The sequence below is a fragment of the Schistocerca nitens genome, chromosome 1, assembly GCF_023898315.1.
Source record: "Schistocerca nitens isolate TAMUIC-IGC-003100 chromosome 1, iqSchNite1.1, whole genome shotgun sequence".
Taxonomy (NCBI): domain Eukaryota; kingdom Metazoa; phylum Arthropoda; class Insecta; order Orthoptera; family Acrididae; genus Schistocerca; species Schistocerca nitens.
In genome coordinates, this window is record NC_064614.1 from 17,657,318 (window position 1) to 17,673,935 (window position 16,618).

The following is a 16,618-nucleotide window of genomic DNA, read 5'->3' on the forward strand; positions in this document are numbered from 1 at the left end:
CGCCTGACGCATAGCAATGGCTACCTGGTAAAGCTTAACTGCTAAGCTTACGACTCGAACCAAACTACTGTAGCTGTATCGTCATTCATTCGACCTAAATTGTGTCTCATTTTACAATGGACCAAATTTGTTTCGATTTGGAGGTGCGCCCTAAACCTCTTCTCTCCCCTTGAATTTCGAGTCTCAAATTTCAGGTGCGGCTTAGATTCGGGAAATTTTTTTTCCTTGATTTCGAGTCTCATTTTTCAGGTGCGGCTTAGATTCGAGTGCGGCTTATATTCGAGTAAATACAGTAGGTAAAAAGACGAGGGCTAATAGAAATCCTTGGGTAACAGAAGAAATATTGAATTTAATTGATGAAAGGAGAAAATATAAAAATGCAGTAAATGAAGCAGGCAAAAAGGAATACAAACGTCTCAAAAACGAGATCGACAGGAAGTGCAAAATGGCTAAGCAGGGATGGCTAGAGGACAAATGTAAGGATGTAGAGGCTTGTCTCACTAGGGGTAAGATAGATACTGCCTACAGGAAAATTAAAGAGACCTTTGGAGAGAAGAGAACCACTTGTATGAATATCAAGAGCTCAGATGGCAACCCAGTTCTAATCAAAGAAGGGAAGGCAGAAAGGTGGAAGGAGTATATAGAGGGTTTATACAAGGGCGATGTACTTGAGGACAATATTATGGAAATGGAAGAGGATGTAGATGAAGATGAAATGGGAGATAAGATACTGCGTGAAGAGTTTGACAAAGCACTGAAAGACCTGAGTTGAAACAAGGCCCCGGGAGTAGATAACATTCCATTAGAACTACTGATGGCCTTGGGAGAGCCAGTCATGACAAAACTCTACCATCTGGTGAGCAAGATGTATGATACAGGCGAAATACCCACAGACGTCAAGAAGAATATAATAATTCCAATCCCAAAGAAAGCAGGTGTTGACAGATGTGAAAATTACCGAACTATCAGTTTAATAAGTCACAGCTGCAAAATACTAACGCGAATTCTTTACAGACGAATGGAAAAACTGGTAGAAGCAGACCTCGGGGAAGAACAGTTTGGATTCCGTAGAAATGTTGGAACACGTGAGGCAATACTAACCTTACGACTTATCTTAGAGGAAAGATTAAGAAAAGGCAAACCTACGTTTCTAGCATTTGTAGACTTGGAGAAAGTTTTTGACAACGTTAACTGGAATACTCTCTTTCAAATTCTGAAGGTGGCAGGGGTAAAATACAGGGAGCGAAAGGCTATTTACAATTTGTACAGAAACCAGATGGCAGTTAAAAGAGTCTAGGGGCATGAAAGAGAAGCAGAAGTTGGGAAAGGAGTGAGACAGGGTTGTAGCCTCTCCCCAATGTTATTCAATCTGTATATTGAGCAAGCAGTAAAGGAGACAAAAGAAAAATTCGGAGTAGGTATTAAAATTCATGGAGAAGAAGTAAAAACTTTGAGGTTCGCCGATGACATTGTAATTCTGTCAGAGACAGCAAAGGACTTGGAAGAGCAGTTGAACAGAATGGACAGTGTCTTGAAAGGAGGATATAAGATGAACATCAACAAAAGCAAAACGAGGATAATGGAATGTAGTCAAATTAAATCGGGTGATGCTGAGGGAATTAGATTAGGAAATGAGACACTTAAAGTAGTAAAGGAGTTTTGCTATTTAGGGAGTAAAATAACTGATGATGGTCGAAGTAGAGAGGATATAAAATGTAGACTGGCAATGGTAAGGAAAGAGTTTCTGAAGAAGAGAAATTTGTTAACATCGAGTATAGATTTATGTGTCAGGAAGTCGTTTCTGAAAGTATTTGTATGGAGAGTAGCCATGTATGGAAGTGAAACATGGACGATAAGCAGTTTGGACAAGAAGAGAATAGAAGCTTTCGAAATGTGGTGCTACAGAAGAATGCTGAAGATTAGATGGGTAGATCACGTAACTAATGAGGAGGTATTGAATAGGATTGGGGAGAAGAGAAGTTTGTGGCACAACTTGACTAGAAGAAGGGATCGGTTGGTAGGACATGTTTTGAGGCATCAAGGGATCACAAATTTAGCATTGGAGGGCAGCGTGGAGGGTAAAAATCGTAGAGGGAGACCAAGAGATGAATACACTAAGCAGATTCAGAAGGATGTAGGTTGCAGTAGGTACTGGGAGATGAAGAAACTTGCACAGGATAGAATAGCATGGAGAGCTGCATCAAACCAGTCTCAGGACTGAAGACCACAACAACAACAACATGATGTCAGGTTTGTTATGTGGTGTTGTTTTATCTGTTATAATGGTTCTGTTCCAGTATAATTTGTATTCATCATTCTCCAGTACATTTTGTGGTGTATACTTGTATGTGGTAACGTGTTGTTTTATAAGTTTATGTTGTAAGGCAAGCTGTTGATGTATTATTTTTGCTACATTGTCATGTCTTCTGGTGTATTCTGTATTTGCTAGTATTGTACATCCACTTGTGATGTGATCTACTGTTTCTATTTGTTGTTTGCAAAGTCTGCATTTATCTGTTGTGGTATTGGGATCTTTAATAATATGCTTGCTGTAATATCTGGTGTTTATTGTTTGATCCTGTATTATTATTATTATTATTATTATTATTATTATTATTATTATTCTATCGATGGGATTGTGGAAACATCACATCTATTACCATTAGGGAGACAGTGTAATCTGAAATAATAATAATAATAATAATAATAATAATAATAATAATAATTGAACATTTCATGATTAGTGATGTTGGGATGAATCAAGCAGAACAATATCTTTCAGAGGGGTAATGCGCATTAGGTGGAACAATGCACAGGACTCATGGCATGTTTATACTGTATGTGCTGTCCACCAGACAGGGACTAGTTGCAAGCAGAGTAATGTGCCCTTGACAGACTCCAATGTACAAGGGTATGCATATCAAATTTTCTTACCGTAAACCTCTAAACCAGTGTGGCAGACTTATGGCATGCACAAACAATGAATATATGGATATGCTTCAGGTCCTTAGGGCATCTGATAACCAGGATGGTGTTGCCACTCGTGAATATGCTGCAAGATATCCTCATCAACGCAATCCAGATAAATATGTGTTTCGTCATCTGGAGCTGTGCCTTCAGGAGTCAGGTTCTCTCCTTCCATCATCATGTGACAGAGGTTATCCACAGATATGACAGAGGTCATCCACAGACTTGCCATATTCCAGCTACTGAGGAAGCTATTCTGGAGGTCATACACCAAAAACCTCAGAGAAGTACATGTAGTGTAGCAAGGCAGCTGCATGTCTCGCAACGCACAGTCATTAACGTGCTGCATGAGCATGGGCTGCACCCCTATCATTACGCTTTCATGCAACACCTGCATCCTGCAGATCACCATCAGCGGATGCAATTCTGTGCATGGTTCCAACAACAGGAAACCAATGATGACTTCGTGAACACCGTAATATGGTCGGATGAAGCAGCATTCAGTCATGAGGGTGTCTTTAATATGTACAGTGCCCACCATTGGTGTGAGGTTAACCCGCACAGCACCTGCAACCATGGATATCAAGTTTGCTTTGGTATCAACATCTGGGCCGGAATATTGGACTACAGCTGTTTGGGCCCCTAAAATGTTGCCTGACTGGTTGACTGCATGAAGGTATCATGCATTCCTCTCAAAGTATCTGCGTGATGCACTGGAAGATGTTCCACTACATCTTCAGCAGAGGATATGCTTCCAACATTATGGTGCACCTCCACACTCTGGAATTAATGTTTGACAGCTTTTGGAAAGAACATGTGCAGGGAAATTGCTCAGACATGTAGGTCTAGTTGTATGGCCATCGCACTGACCTGACCTAAAACACCTGGAATTCTTTCTGTAGGGGCACCTGAAGGAGCACATGTATACTCTACTCCACTGACAAATGTGGAAGAATTGGTGGTGTGTGTTCATGCTGCTCTTGTGACTGGACACACCTTTGCTGCGAAGGATTCAGAGCTGTGTGACCTGGTGGATTGCACAATGTTTGGACGTGCAGGGAGGTTGCTTTGAGCATCTGTTGTTCCGAGGGAAATGTATTTTGTTGTGAAGGTCATGCAGTCATTAATATGGACATTACAATTGCACTGGTTGCTAGTCTGTGACATCTGAGCACTCATATTACATATAGTATAAATGACAAGTAGATGTTGTGTTATTGCACTGTGCTATAATCTTTAGCATCTCGAAATTGAGATTGTTTTTGTTGTTATTCTGTCCTATGACAGGTCATTTGTTTCAACTGTGTATTTTTTTATTTTTCTAACTACGTATTTGGTATGTTCAGCATTGCAAAATGTTGTAAATTTAGGATACATGTGACCTAAGAAACAGTGTATATTACAGTATGAAACGTCAGAATGAAATTAGCAAATAAAGAAATGCGTCCTAACCCAGGATTGAACCCTCGACCCAAAACTATATCCACTGCACCAAATGTACAGCACAACATGTATGAGCTGACAGATGTAGTTACCGTACATGTGGTACAGTGTTGCCAGATTACCACTCTTTAACATCCTTTTTCTTCCGTATGTACTCGCCAGATGAAATTTTGGGATAGACATTTTTTTATCGCTGGCATGTGAGAAGTCACGCTGCAAAGCCTGAGGGCATAAATATGTATATGGTTCATCTATAGGTTTTGCTGAGTGAGTAGGTGAGTATCAAAGTATGTGATGTAAATAGGCATATTTTTTGACTGCGTTGACTTAGAAACTTAATTCTTTTACACCACCGACGTACCATAGGCCTTAGTATTTGACATAAATTTCAACTTGATACTTCCATTCCTCAGGAAAAGGGGTCTTAAGAGACAAACAGAGAGATGGACAACAAATGGCAAAAAATGCTTTGTATGAGGTATAATTACAAATTAAATAATGGAAAATCCAGGGTGGAATAATGCAGTGTTGTCTCAGCATTTCTTCACAGTAACTACTCCTTTCTTTACTCCACTTTAGTTTTCTACATCTTTCATTTTCTCACCTGTCTATTTTTCACCATCCACCTACCATCTCTGTTACACAGTTTGCACTTTGCTTTTCACTCTTATAAACTTGTGCATGATGTTTTAGCAGTAATCTCTGTCTTGTATATTACCTTGTTTCCCACCTTTAACCACTCAGGTTTTCAAGATTCTTCTGGTGCTGTCCCCAACAATCGGCCTTCCTGTCTCATCCTGTTCGGTAAGTCTCCCCTGGCCCATGGTTCTGGATGACTTTTTCAAAACTCACCCCTCTTCCTAAGCCTTTCCAATCCCTTTCCTTCACCCCTCTATCTTCCCCTTCAACCCTTCTGCTGGAAGAAGGAGCCACTGGGTTCCAAAAGCTTGTGTAAGAATACCATTCTTTTATATGTGTGTTCTCCTGCCACCGCTTGATGAATAGATTTTTTTTATCTATCCAAATACATTAAATTGTCAAAAATTGATTATTTTTTCAATTACATAATATTGTGAAGAGGATAGATTACTACTTACTGTGGCAGCCAGATACTATAGTGTTGTGTGTGGGAGTTGTATTTGCATTAGTGTGTGTGTGTGTGTGTGTGTGTGTGTGTGTGTGTGTGTGTGTGTGTTATCTAATTCTAGTGAAGGTCTTTTTGGCCAAAAGCTTACAGCTTTGACACTTTTTTGGTTGTGCCTATCTGTGACTCTGCACCTCTACTATATGGTTTAGTAGTAATCTATACTTTTCATAGTTACAAATTAACAATTTTTTGATTTTTTTCCTTTACTTGTATTGTGAGAGTTTACTTCTAGTCAAATTTCATTATTCTTGGTCAACAGGAAGTACCCGATTGGTTTTGATGAGCGAGTTTGGGAATATCAAAATATGACAGAAATGACTATCTTTTGACTGCAACAACTTAGAAGCTTAAAATTTTTTACACTACCAAGTGGCGTTAGACCTTGGTATTTGACATAAATTTCAAATTGATACCTATACTGATTCTCAAGAAAAGTGGGTCTTAACAGAGGGACAGGCCGACAACAAAGTTATCCTATATGGTTTCTGTTTTTATCAACTGAGGTATGGAGGCTACAAAGGATCAAAGGGCAAAGTATCAAACTATATACCACTATCAATGATTCCCAAATTTAGTAAGGCTTTTGAATAGGTGAAGCTGACACACCTTAGTGCCTTTTTCACACAAAAAAGACAATCTCCTCACAGAAACCCAACAAGGACTTCAAAAAGACCACAATACCACAATAGCTATCACAGAATTTTTACATAAAGTTCAAAGTTGTCTAGATGAAGGAAAGACTACTGTAGGAATATCTCTAGACCTCACAAAGGCTACTGATCTGTTCGACCATGCACTTCGCTTGCAGAAGCTGGGGCCATGCAGTATCACACACATACATATGTTGAACTCCTGCCTACATACCTAAAGAGTTGTAGGCATATTTCTAGACCCCACAAAGGCTACTGATCAGTTCGACCATGCACTTCTCTTGCAGAAGCTGGGGCCATGCAGTATCACACACATACATATGTTGAACTCCTGCCTACATACCTAAAGAGATGACTTAGAAACTTAATTCTTTTACACCACCTATGTACCATAGGCCTTAGTATTTGACATAAATTGTTTGTACATGTAAAACATTAAAAGATCATACACTTTGTCATAAAAGACATCAGAGGATACTGCAAGAACATTGGATTTTCGTGAACCATACTAAAATGGCACATTTAAAGGGCATACTTAAAGAGCACATTCGTATGTCCAGATTCCCAATGAAGTAGGCCTCAACCTGATATTAAGCTTTTTAGTGTGGGTTTCGTGATATAAATTTTCTTGTAGTACCAGTACTGTATTAAATCATTTTTGATTCTTTATTATGGCATAATGCCACATGTACTTGAAGATGAAAACGTGCACTTGAAAAGCAGCGAGCAGCTGAAATTAGCAAATAGTGTGGAGCTAAACACTTCGTTTCAAACACATTGACTGCCTCACTGTAAAAGATTAATAAAAATCAAATTTCTTTAGCAAACTGACAAAAATAACTTCATTGTTCTACAAGGTGATTAATGCATGGCTGTCAGAAAAGTGGGAATAAAATGAAATCTGAAACTAACAATGTATATTAGCCTTCCGTAATTAATTCACTTGATAGCTCCCGGCCACAGAAATCCATTTTATTTTCATTTGACGTGAGAGCAGTAAACGGACAGGAAACAGCATAATCACTAAATGTTAGCCGGCTGGAGTGGCCGAGCGGTTCTACGTGCTACAGTCTGGAAACACGCGACCGCTACGGTCACAGGTTCCAATCCTGCCTTGGGCATGGATGTGTGTGATGTCCGTAGATTAGTTAAGTTTAAGTAGTTCTAAGTTCTAGGGGACTGATGATCTCAGAATTTAAGTCCCCTAGTGCTCAGAGCCATTTTGAACTAAATGTAAACACGGGTCACATGGAGACTACACACTTCCTCACTGTAACCTAGACTGCTCTGAGCATCAGCCCCGGATCTACGACATTTCTGAACCGGAGGTGTTTGATACATAAAACATATATGTTCGAGGAAATGTAAGACATGTTATTTGGTCTTAAGTGTGCCAGTGTGTGGTGCCAGCCCTCTTCACACGGCATTCTTCTATCGCATGTCACTGTATTTCACTCCATGGAATTGAAACGTGTATATTTTGTACTGGATGCCACCAAACTATATTCAGGACAGCAGAAATTAAAATGTCCTGTGGTGTCTCTCCTGCTCCCTTGTAATCGGGAGAACAAGAACTCTTCAGAAAATTTGCACTCTTGATTCCCTGTTAGCTAATAACTTTCTGTTTAGGGGGCGTAAAATTAAATATAGGATACATAAAACCAGTAAAGACAAGAGACAAACAATACAGCACACAGTTCTTCAATCCTTAGCTCCTAGCATTGTTTTTTCTCTAACCTTGCTACAGCTTTACATGGCGTGCTTTCCTTTCTGCGAAAGAATCTATTACCTCATCAAAGTTCGTCAAACGTTTTGCTACATGAAAAATCGAAATATTGTTGTCTAATACTGCGTAAGCTGTTAATACAAATAGTACTCAAGACTGGTGTGGGTTCTCAATTTTATTGCGTCTATTTTGTCAATGTCTGCTAGATAAAACAAAATAGGCCTTTCTAACACTGCAGAAATTGTAGCACACACCAAATAAATGAGACTGTTTTGGCACAAATGGTCATTTTTATAACACGACAGAATATAATTCACAAGGACCAACATAAAATGCCTATTACGCCTACTACAAGCAAAAACCTTTATCAGTATTTTAAACATAGCTGCGCAACAGCAACGGTTCCACGTAATAAGATTAAAAACAGCCGACCAGTTGCAAAGGATAAAGTAATCTTTACCTAGGTTTCGATAGATTTAAATCTATCTTCTTCAGAAGGCGGCAGTAATGTAATACTGCCGCCTTCTGAAGAAGATAGATTTAAATCTATCGAAACCTAGGTAAAGATTACTTTATCCTTTGCAACTGGTCGGCTGTTTTTAATCTTAAAAACCTTGATGTTAAAAAACAGCTTCACATTTCATTCATACACTCCAGTTTCTCGAGCATGAGATTGAATTTAGAATCGGCATATTCTTCCCTAATTTGTGTGATGTCCCCATTTCTTCTCCTTTCTCATTCCAACAAACAATCTTGTCATGACTAATTCTGGAACTATTCCTGCCTTTGTCAAAACTTACTCGCCGGTTAACTTCACTAACCCTGCCAGAATCACCGGTTTAGTTATCCCTTATTATTCTCCGGTTAGGCATTGTTATGTTCATACAAACCATTTTCCGTGCTACTTGCAGAATAGAACTTAAGCGGCTGCTAGATGGAGACTGTACAACTGGCCCTTACTAGTGTAGCAACCTGGCCAAAAAATTTCTGACAAAATTTCATTTTCCTGGATACACCGAGAAGATAATACGTAATCTTTCTTACCTGTTATACCCGTTAGTTGTTTATTTCCTCTCTGGAAGTCTGAATCTATGGATTTCCCTAGTAATTATAACAACACTGACCATTCACAAACTCAATCAACAACATAATCAGACAGCAATTGGCATTCACTTGTTCAGCTTTACTCCTCTCAGCTTGTATGGCCTGGCCGCCTTTTGCCTACAGGAAAGTTTATTTCTAGATGCAACGAGGATTCCCCTGACAGAGACATCATGAACACTATGCACACATTAAAAAATCAACTTATTTATTGAACTATGGGACCAAATTGCTGATGTCATCTGTCCCTAGGCTTACACATTACTTAATCTAACTTAAACTAACTTAACGCTAAGGACAGCAAACACATCCATGCCCGAGGAGGATTTGAACCTCTGACAGGGGGAGTTCCCCAGACCGCACGGCTACCCCACGCAGCTCATAATTCATTCAGAAATCAACTTACAGAGTGTGTTCAAAAACCAACAGGGCTGCACATCAAAATCATATGAGTAATCAATAGACCAACGTGCGCTGGATGCCAGGCACTTTGTGAAACAAGGTTTTTTCTCCTCAAGAATATGAATTTGCCCCCACCCCCCACCCCCACCCCCTCATAGATCCGGGCCCACTGCGCATGCGTGAATCTGGCAGCTTGGGCGCAGCAGTAAAATTTTTCCCAGATGCATCTAGCTGCTTGCTGAAACTGTTTACACAGCCAACAGATCCATTTCTGTAGCCAGAAACGGAAGAAGGTACTACTCATACGCCACTCAACTGTGCATGCGCATGAGCCCGCTCGTAACTGCTAAAACGAATCTAAACAGTTGTGACGTCACGCTCATCGGAGGCAATTTGTTGTTATGAAGCATTGCATGGTCTTCCTAAAGCCTTTGACACATTTTGCTGTTGGCAAACGCTTGTATGAGCACTGTGTTTTGTTGTTGTGTATGGCACATTTCCTTTGCGATTAATGTTAAGAGTGGGATACAGTAATATTATCCTTTGTTAGAGTATCAATTCATACCATTCAAAACTACAAAAATTTAACTGAAAACTAAAACAACGAAAAATTCCTGAAATTCTAAAAAATTTCTGAGTTTTTCCCGGTTTTCTCCCAGATGAAAAAATTCACGAGATTTTCCCAGATCTCCCGAATGTCCCGGGTCGTATACACCCTGTGTTTACTTTGTATGCAGGAAAACAAGCAATGCACTGTGCTTGCTTAGCAAACTGTACAAAATTGTATGTAATAAAATGCTGAATACAGCTTTCCCATTTATAAGTTATGGGATAGAGCTCTGGTGGGGCAGGGTGCCAGTGATGTCCACTTGAACAGAATACAAAAGGTGTCAGGCTGATACATTGTCTGGGATACAGGGAGACTTGTTGTGATGCTTTTATCAAAAATAAATATCTCAGTTTTCTGTAAGCCATCAGGGTGACACAACCAAATGTTATGATGTACATAAACCATACAAGATATAAGCACAGTTATTACAAAGAATCAAACTAAAAGTAACAGTGCCTCAATGTGATGATAAATTAACAGAATCCATAAGAGCACATACTGGGGAGCCATTTACAATGAAATTAAAATCTTTTCTTATAAATAAATGTCAGTATTCTCTGGAAGGATGTATTAACCTTCACAGATAAATGTGTAATGTATTATCCCTTGGTGTACAAACATATGTGCTATATTTTTGTAAACAATGACATTTGCAACAGTCATCATGTGATGACTACATACAAAAAGAAATGTAAATAAGAAACAAAATATGAAGTAACCCCTTGTTCTGAAGTTTTTTTGTTGCTTTGTGTGGTAATTAGACATTTATTCTACCTATAGTAAACTATAGTTCCTCCTTGTAACTACATTTTTCATTACAGATGTTCAAAGATATTACTCATGACCAATGTGCATGCTTTTTTGCCTACGATAAGTCATTCATTGTTTTTATATCCATTTATAAATCATCAAGTTACTGCATGCTGTAAGTTGTCACAGACAATCTGTTTTCCCTAGTATTTAAAGTTTAATTTAATAGATGAAAGTAACGAATTTTAATAATGATACAGGGCAGTTCATAAAAGATTTTAAAAACCAAATAAAGGTAAAAATAATTGTATATGACACAAGCATTTAACATAATGCTTTCAATGATCAACAGAAGCTTCATATAAAGAAATTTTTAGAACAGTGCAATGTTTATTACATAGTTCGAAGACCATGGATAGTGCACACCTTCAATGGAAATAATATCTGAACTTTTACAACTGTTACTAATTTCAAAGATTACCAGTCTAGTTCCTATCTGTTAGCAACAAACAATTCTTTTTTTCTATTTTTGTATGATTTTCTTCCATTTGGCAGATCCTTTGCTTCACGTGTGTTTTAAAACACAAAGTACTTATACTGTATTTTATAAAATGTTTTTCCTAATGTATATCAAAGTTGTAAAACAATTTCAACATCTAAATTACTTCTGTTAATTGTGGGATAAAATAAGTTTGTTTGTTAAGAGTGTACACTGATAATGATTACGAACAGGTTGTCACCATTTTCTTGTGCACTGTTCCCTAGCTTACTGGATTAACATTCCTCAGGGAGGAGAGAGGGATGGTTTGAGTGGTGGTGGTGGTGGTTAGTGTTTAACGTCCCGTCGACAACGAGGTCATTAGAGACGGAGCACAAGCTCGGGTTAGGGAAGGATGGACAAGGAAATCAGCCGTGCCCTTTGAAAGGAACCATCCCGGCATTTGCCTGAAACGATTTAGGGAAATCACGGAAAACCTAAATCAGGATGGCCGGAGACGGGATTGAACCGTTGTCCTCCCGAATGCGAGTCCAGTATGCTAACCACTGCGCCACCTCGCTCGGTGCGGATGGTTTGAGAAAGGTTAAAACGAAACTGAAATTGATAGCAGTGAGATTTTGGGGGAAAATTTAAATGTATGTTGAAAGGATTGGCAAATGGGAAATGGAGGTGGTGAATTTTTCAAAGCAAACAAGAAACTCAGATCCACCGATATAGAAATTGAAGCTGCATGTGAGATTGTTTGGGCAAGACTCAGTATCAGGGGTGGGCATAAAATGATAACTGTATCCTTCTATCACCCTCCAGACTCATCTCCTGATGTAATGAAAAACTTTAGAGAAAATCTCAGTTCACCTGTATGTAAGTTCCCCAACCACACTGTAATCATCAGTGGAGACTTTAATCATCCAACACTAAATTGAGAAAATTACAGTTTTGTTAGTGGTGGTTGTGATAAGGCATCCTGTGAAACTCCGCTAGAACCAAGCAACCGCTATGGTCGCAGGTTCGAATCCTGCTCGGGCATGGATGTGTGTGATGTCCTTAGGTTAGTTAGGTTTAATTAGTTCTAAGTTCTAAGCGACTGATGACCTCAGAAGTTAAGTCGCGTAGTGCTCAGAGCCAAACTCCGCTAAATGCCTTTTCTGATAACTACCTAGAACAGATAGTTACGAACCCCATTCATGATAGAAATATATTGAATCTAATGGCAACAAATAGACCTGATGTCTTTGAGCATGTCCACATAGAAACCAGTGTCAATGACCATGATGTGGTTGTGGCAACAATGATTACCAAAGTACAAAGGACAACTAAAACAAGTAGAAAGAGATATATATATATATATATATTTTCAGTAAACTACGTAAAAAAATCAGTAGTGTCATATCTCAATGAAGAACTTGAAACTTTCAGCACAGGAAAGGAGCATGTAGAGGAACTATGGCTCAAGTTCAAAAGAATAATTGACCATGCACTGGACAGATATGTACTCAATAGAACAGCTCATAAATGGAGGAAACCTCCATGGTGTACAGTCACTGTAAAGAAACTTCTAAAGAAGCAGAAATTACTGCATAATAGATGTGAAACAAAGTGTAGGGCTATAGATAGAGAGATGCTGAATGAAGCACCTTTGGCTGTCAATAGAGCAATGCATGAAGCCTTCAATGACTACAGTAGCTGAACATTGTCAAATGACAGTTCACAAAATCCAAAGAAATACTGATTGTATGTAAACGCTGTTAGTGGCATCAAAGTTATCATCCAGATCCTAGTGAATAAGGCAGGTACTGATATTGGGGGTACCAAAGCAAAAGCTGAAATGCTGAACTCCACTTTTGGTGTTGAGAAACAGCTGAAATCGTCAAAACTGAACAAAGCTCTAAGCCCTGACAAAATCCCTGTCAAATTCTATACTGAATTTGCACCTGAGTTAGCCCCTCTTCTAACTATAATCTATTGTAGATCCCTTGAACTAAAAACTGTACCCAGTTCTTAGAAGAAGGCTCAGGTCACACCCTTCTACAAGCAGGGTAGCATAAGTGATTCACAAAATTACCATCCAATATCATTGACATCAATTTGTTGTACAATCTCAGAACATTTTCTGAGCTCAAACATAATGAGGTATCTCGAACAGAATGGCTTGATCAATGCCAACCAGCATGAAAGTCAAACAAATCGGTCATGTGAAACCCAACTCACACTTTTCTCACATGACATACTGAAAGCTTTGGATCAAGGCATCCAGGTAGATGGAATGATTTTTCTGGAAAGCATTTAACTCAGTGCTGCACCTATGCTTGTTATCAAAAGTTTGATAATATTGGGTACCAACTGAAATTTATGAGTGTATGGAGGACTTTTTGGTAGGGAGGACATAGCATGTTATCTTGGATGGAGAGTCATTGTCAGATGTTAAAGTAACTTCAAGTGTGCCCCAGGGAAGTGTGTTCAGTCCCTTGTTGCTCACGTTGTATGTTAATGACCTTGAAGACAAATATTAATAGTAAAATCTGGTTTTTGCAGATGATGTAATTATCTATAATGAAGTACTATGAGAGAGTAGCTGCATAAATATTCAGTCAGATCTCGTTAAGATTTCAATATGGTGCAAAGATTGGCTCTAAATGTTCAGAAATGTAAAATTTTGTACATCACAAAACTAAAAAACATAGTATCCTATGACTATAATATTAAAGACTCAAAGTTGGAATCAGCCAACTCATACGTATACCTGTGTGTAATACTTTGTAGGGTTATGAAATGGAATGATCGCATATGCTTAGTCATGAGTAAAGCAGGTGGTACACTTTGGTTTATTGGTAGAATACTGGGGAGCTGCAATCAGTCTACAAAAGCAATTGCTTACAAAGCAGTTGTGCGACCAGTTTTAGAATGTTGCTCACGTGTGTGGGATCTGTACCAGATAGATATAACAGGGGATATTGAACGTATACAGAGAAGGGCAGCATAAATGATCATAGGTTTGTTTAATCCAGGGAAGAGTGTCACAGAGATACTGAAGGAACTAAACTGGCAGACTCTTGTAGACAGACGTAAACTATCCTGGGAAAGTCTGTCAACAAAATTTCAAGAACTGGCTTTAAATGATTACTTTAGGTATTGTGAGGATAAGATTGGAATAATTACTGCATGCACCAAGGCATTCAAACAATCATTCTTCCTGTGCTCCATATGTGAAAGGAACAGAAAGAAACCAAAATAATTGGTACAATGGGACGTACCCTCTGCCATGCACCTCACAGTGGGTTGCAGAGTATAGATGTAGATGTAGAAGTGCAAGTCACTCAGACCCCAGGTTGGGAGGGACCTACCTGTAGTGAGGATGTGGGTAGACATGATGAAGAAGGAGGCGGCAGACATTCTAAATATAGTACATATCTGATACCACTAGAGTCTTCACATTGAATGATGCTTTCTTCACCTGTATCAATATATTGTTGGTATTTTTCTTGCTTTGGTCTTCTTTTGTAATTCTTACTGCCTAGATACAGGAATTCATTCAATTTTTCAACCATCGAGTCACTTTCAAGATTTATATTTCACTTTCCTTCTTTCTGCTATAAAACATTGCCTTCATTCTAACTTTGCTTATCCTTAATCTACATAGCGTACTGCCAGTGCATACTATCTTTTCCATTCAGTGTTTCTTTCATGCCTTCCTTTTTTTGGGCCAGAAGGATTATATCATTGGTACCCATTCCCATGGAAGATTTATTCTTGACCCAAAGTTTTCCTTTACTTCTTTTGTTTCTCCTTTGACATACAAGTTGAAAAACAGCATCAATAAGCTGCAATGTTTTCACACATGGTACTGCCTAACATGAGTTTGCCTTTCTTGATCTTCCATTTTTATTAGTTACACTTGGTTTTTGTAGATGCTTTAGAATCCTTATCTCTGTTTCTGTACTTTAATCTGACTCATCTCAGTGTAGCAAGCATCTTATTCCACATTTTGTGATTAAAGTCTTTTGCAAGGTCCAAAAACTAGAAGAATGTCAATTTTTTTCAAATTCTTATCTTTATTACCAAGTGTAAAGTCAGAGTTCTTCTCATGTACCCTGTCCTTTTCTGAAACTAAACCGATCTTCATTCATTCTTTTAGTTTTTCTGTCTGATTTTCTGCTTACATTACTTTGACAGCTCAGCAGCTATAGACAGTGATCACATACGTGTGTGTGTGTGTGTGTGTGTGTGTGTGTGTGTGTGTGTGTGTGTGTGTTGTCCTTTTGGCCTTTGTTTAGGAGTCTTTTTGTTGAACCTGTCTGTGACCCAGCATCTTCACTATATCATGCTTTTCATAATATTGTCATTATTCCACCCTGGATTTTGAATTGTTTGCCTATGTTACTATGTGGGTCTTTTAAAAGCATGATATGACAAAGATTATCTGATAGTCCCACATTTAAATATCTGTGTGGGTCTCTGTCATGTGACCATAACACTTCTCGGGAAATTTGATAGTAATTCACCCAATTTCATAGAGTTTACTATTAATGCCCATGAGAAATTTTTCAGAGTGTATTAAATCTTGCATTGTTGCTACCACATGAATCATATAACTTTAATACAATTGTAACATAAGAAAAGGTCATGTACTACTTAAGACCTAAAAAACTTTACAGGTTTGTAGTAAGGATTATACATACCCCCTAAAAGTGTCAAGTGATTTAAGCCTTTGTTTTGCTTGCTGTTGTTGGTTTTGGTCCTTCTCAGCACGTGGTAAGGAATCCATTTGTTGAGTAGTTGGTGTGATAATTCTATTTTTCTTAAACCAACGATTTGTAATAAATGGAATTCCAGCTGATACTATCCACAGCACCAGTAGGCCAAGTATGCATATAACAAGAGCTGTTAACAACAATTAATGAAATTAATTATTGTCTCCATATGCATTTAATCAAAATTATTATTCTACTACAGTAACACTAAGTACATGCAGGAAATATGTTTTGCTGGGGCCACAAACAAGAAGAAAATATTTTTGTCTAGAAACATTTTTTGAAGCAGATTATAACAAATATTATTACAGGGGCCTCTGATCAATAATAGATTATGACTATCCTGACTGACAAAATTTGTGATTCCCTTCTTTTCCTCAGCTACATTTTTTTCTAAAATTGATGTTCAGAAAGAGTGCCTATGAGATCAATACACTGTACGGGAACATTTATTTAAATTTCATTCTTTTCCGTGTTTTCTGCAGTATTTTTGAACTCCATATCTATCTCTCCATTTAACCCTGTAGCGGGCAGGCCTGTGTACAAAGTGCGCCAATCACAAATAACATTGTTTT

General features: G+C 38.3%; 1 protein-coding gene across 1 annotated transcript in view; it reads right to left on the reverse strand.

The window, feature by feature from the left end:
• Positions 1-16,618, reverse strand: part of LOC126240620 (heparan-alpha-glucosaminide N-acetyltransferase-like) — a 349,296-nt gene that overhangs the window by 78,260 nt on the left and 254,418 nt on the right. Inside the window, exon 6 of the mRNA XM_049947938.1 lies at positions 15,972-16,173. Coding sequence (XP_049803895.1) covers positions 15,972-16,173 — 202 coding nt within the window. The remainder of the gene's footprint in view (positions 1-15,971; positions 16,174-16,618) is intronic.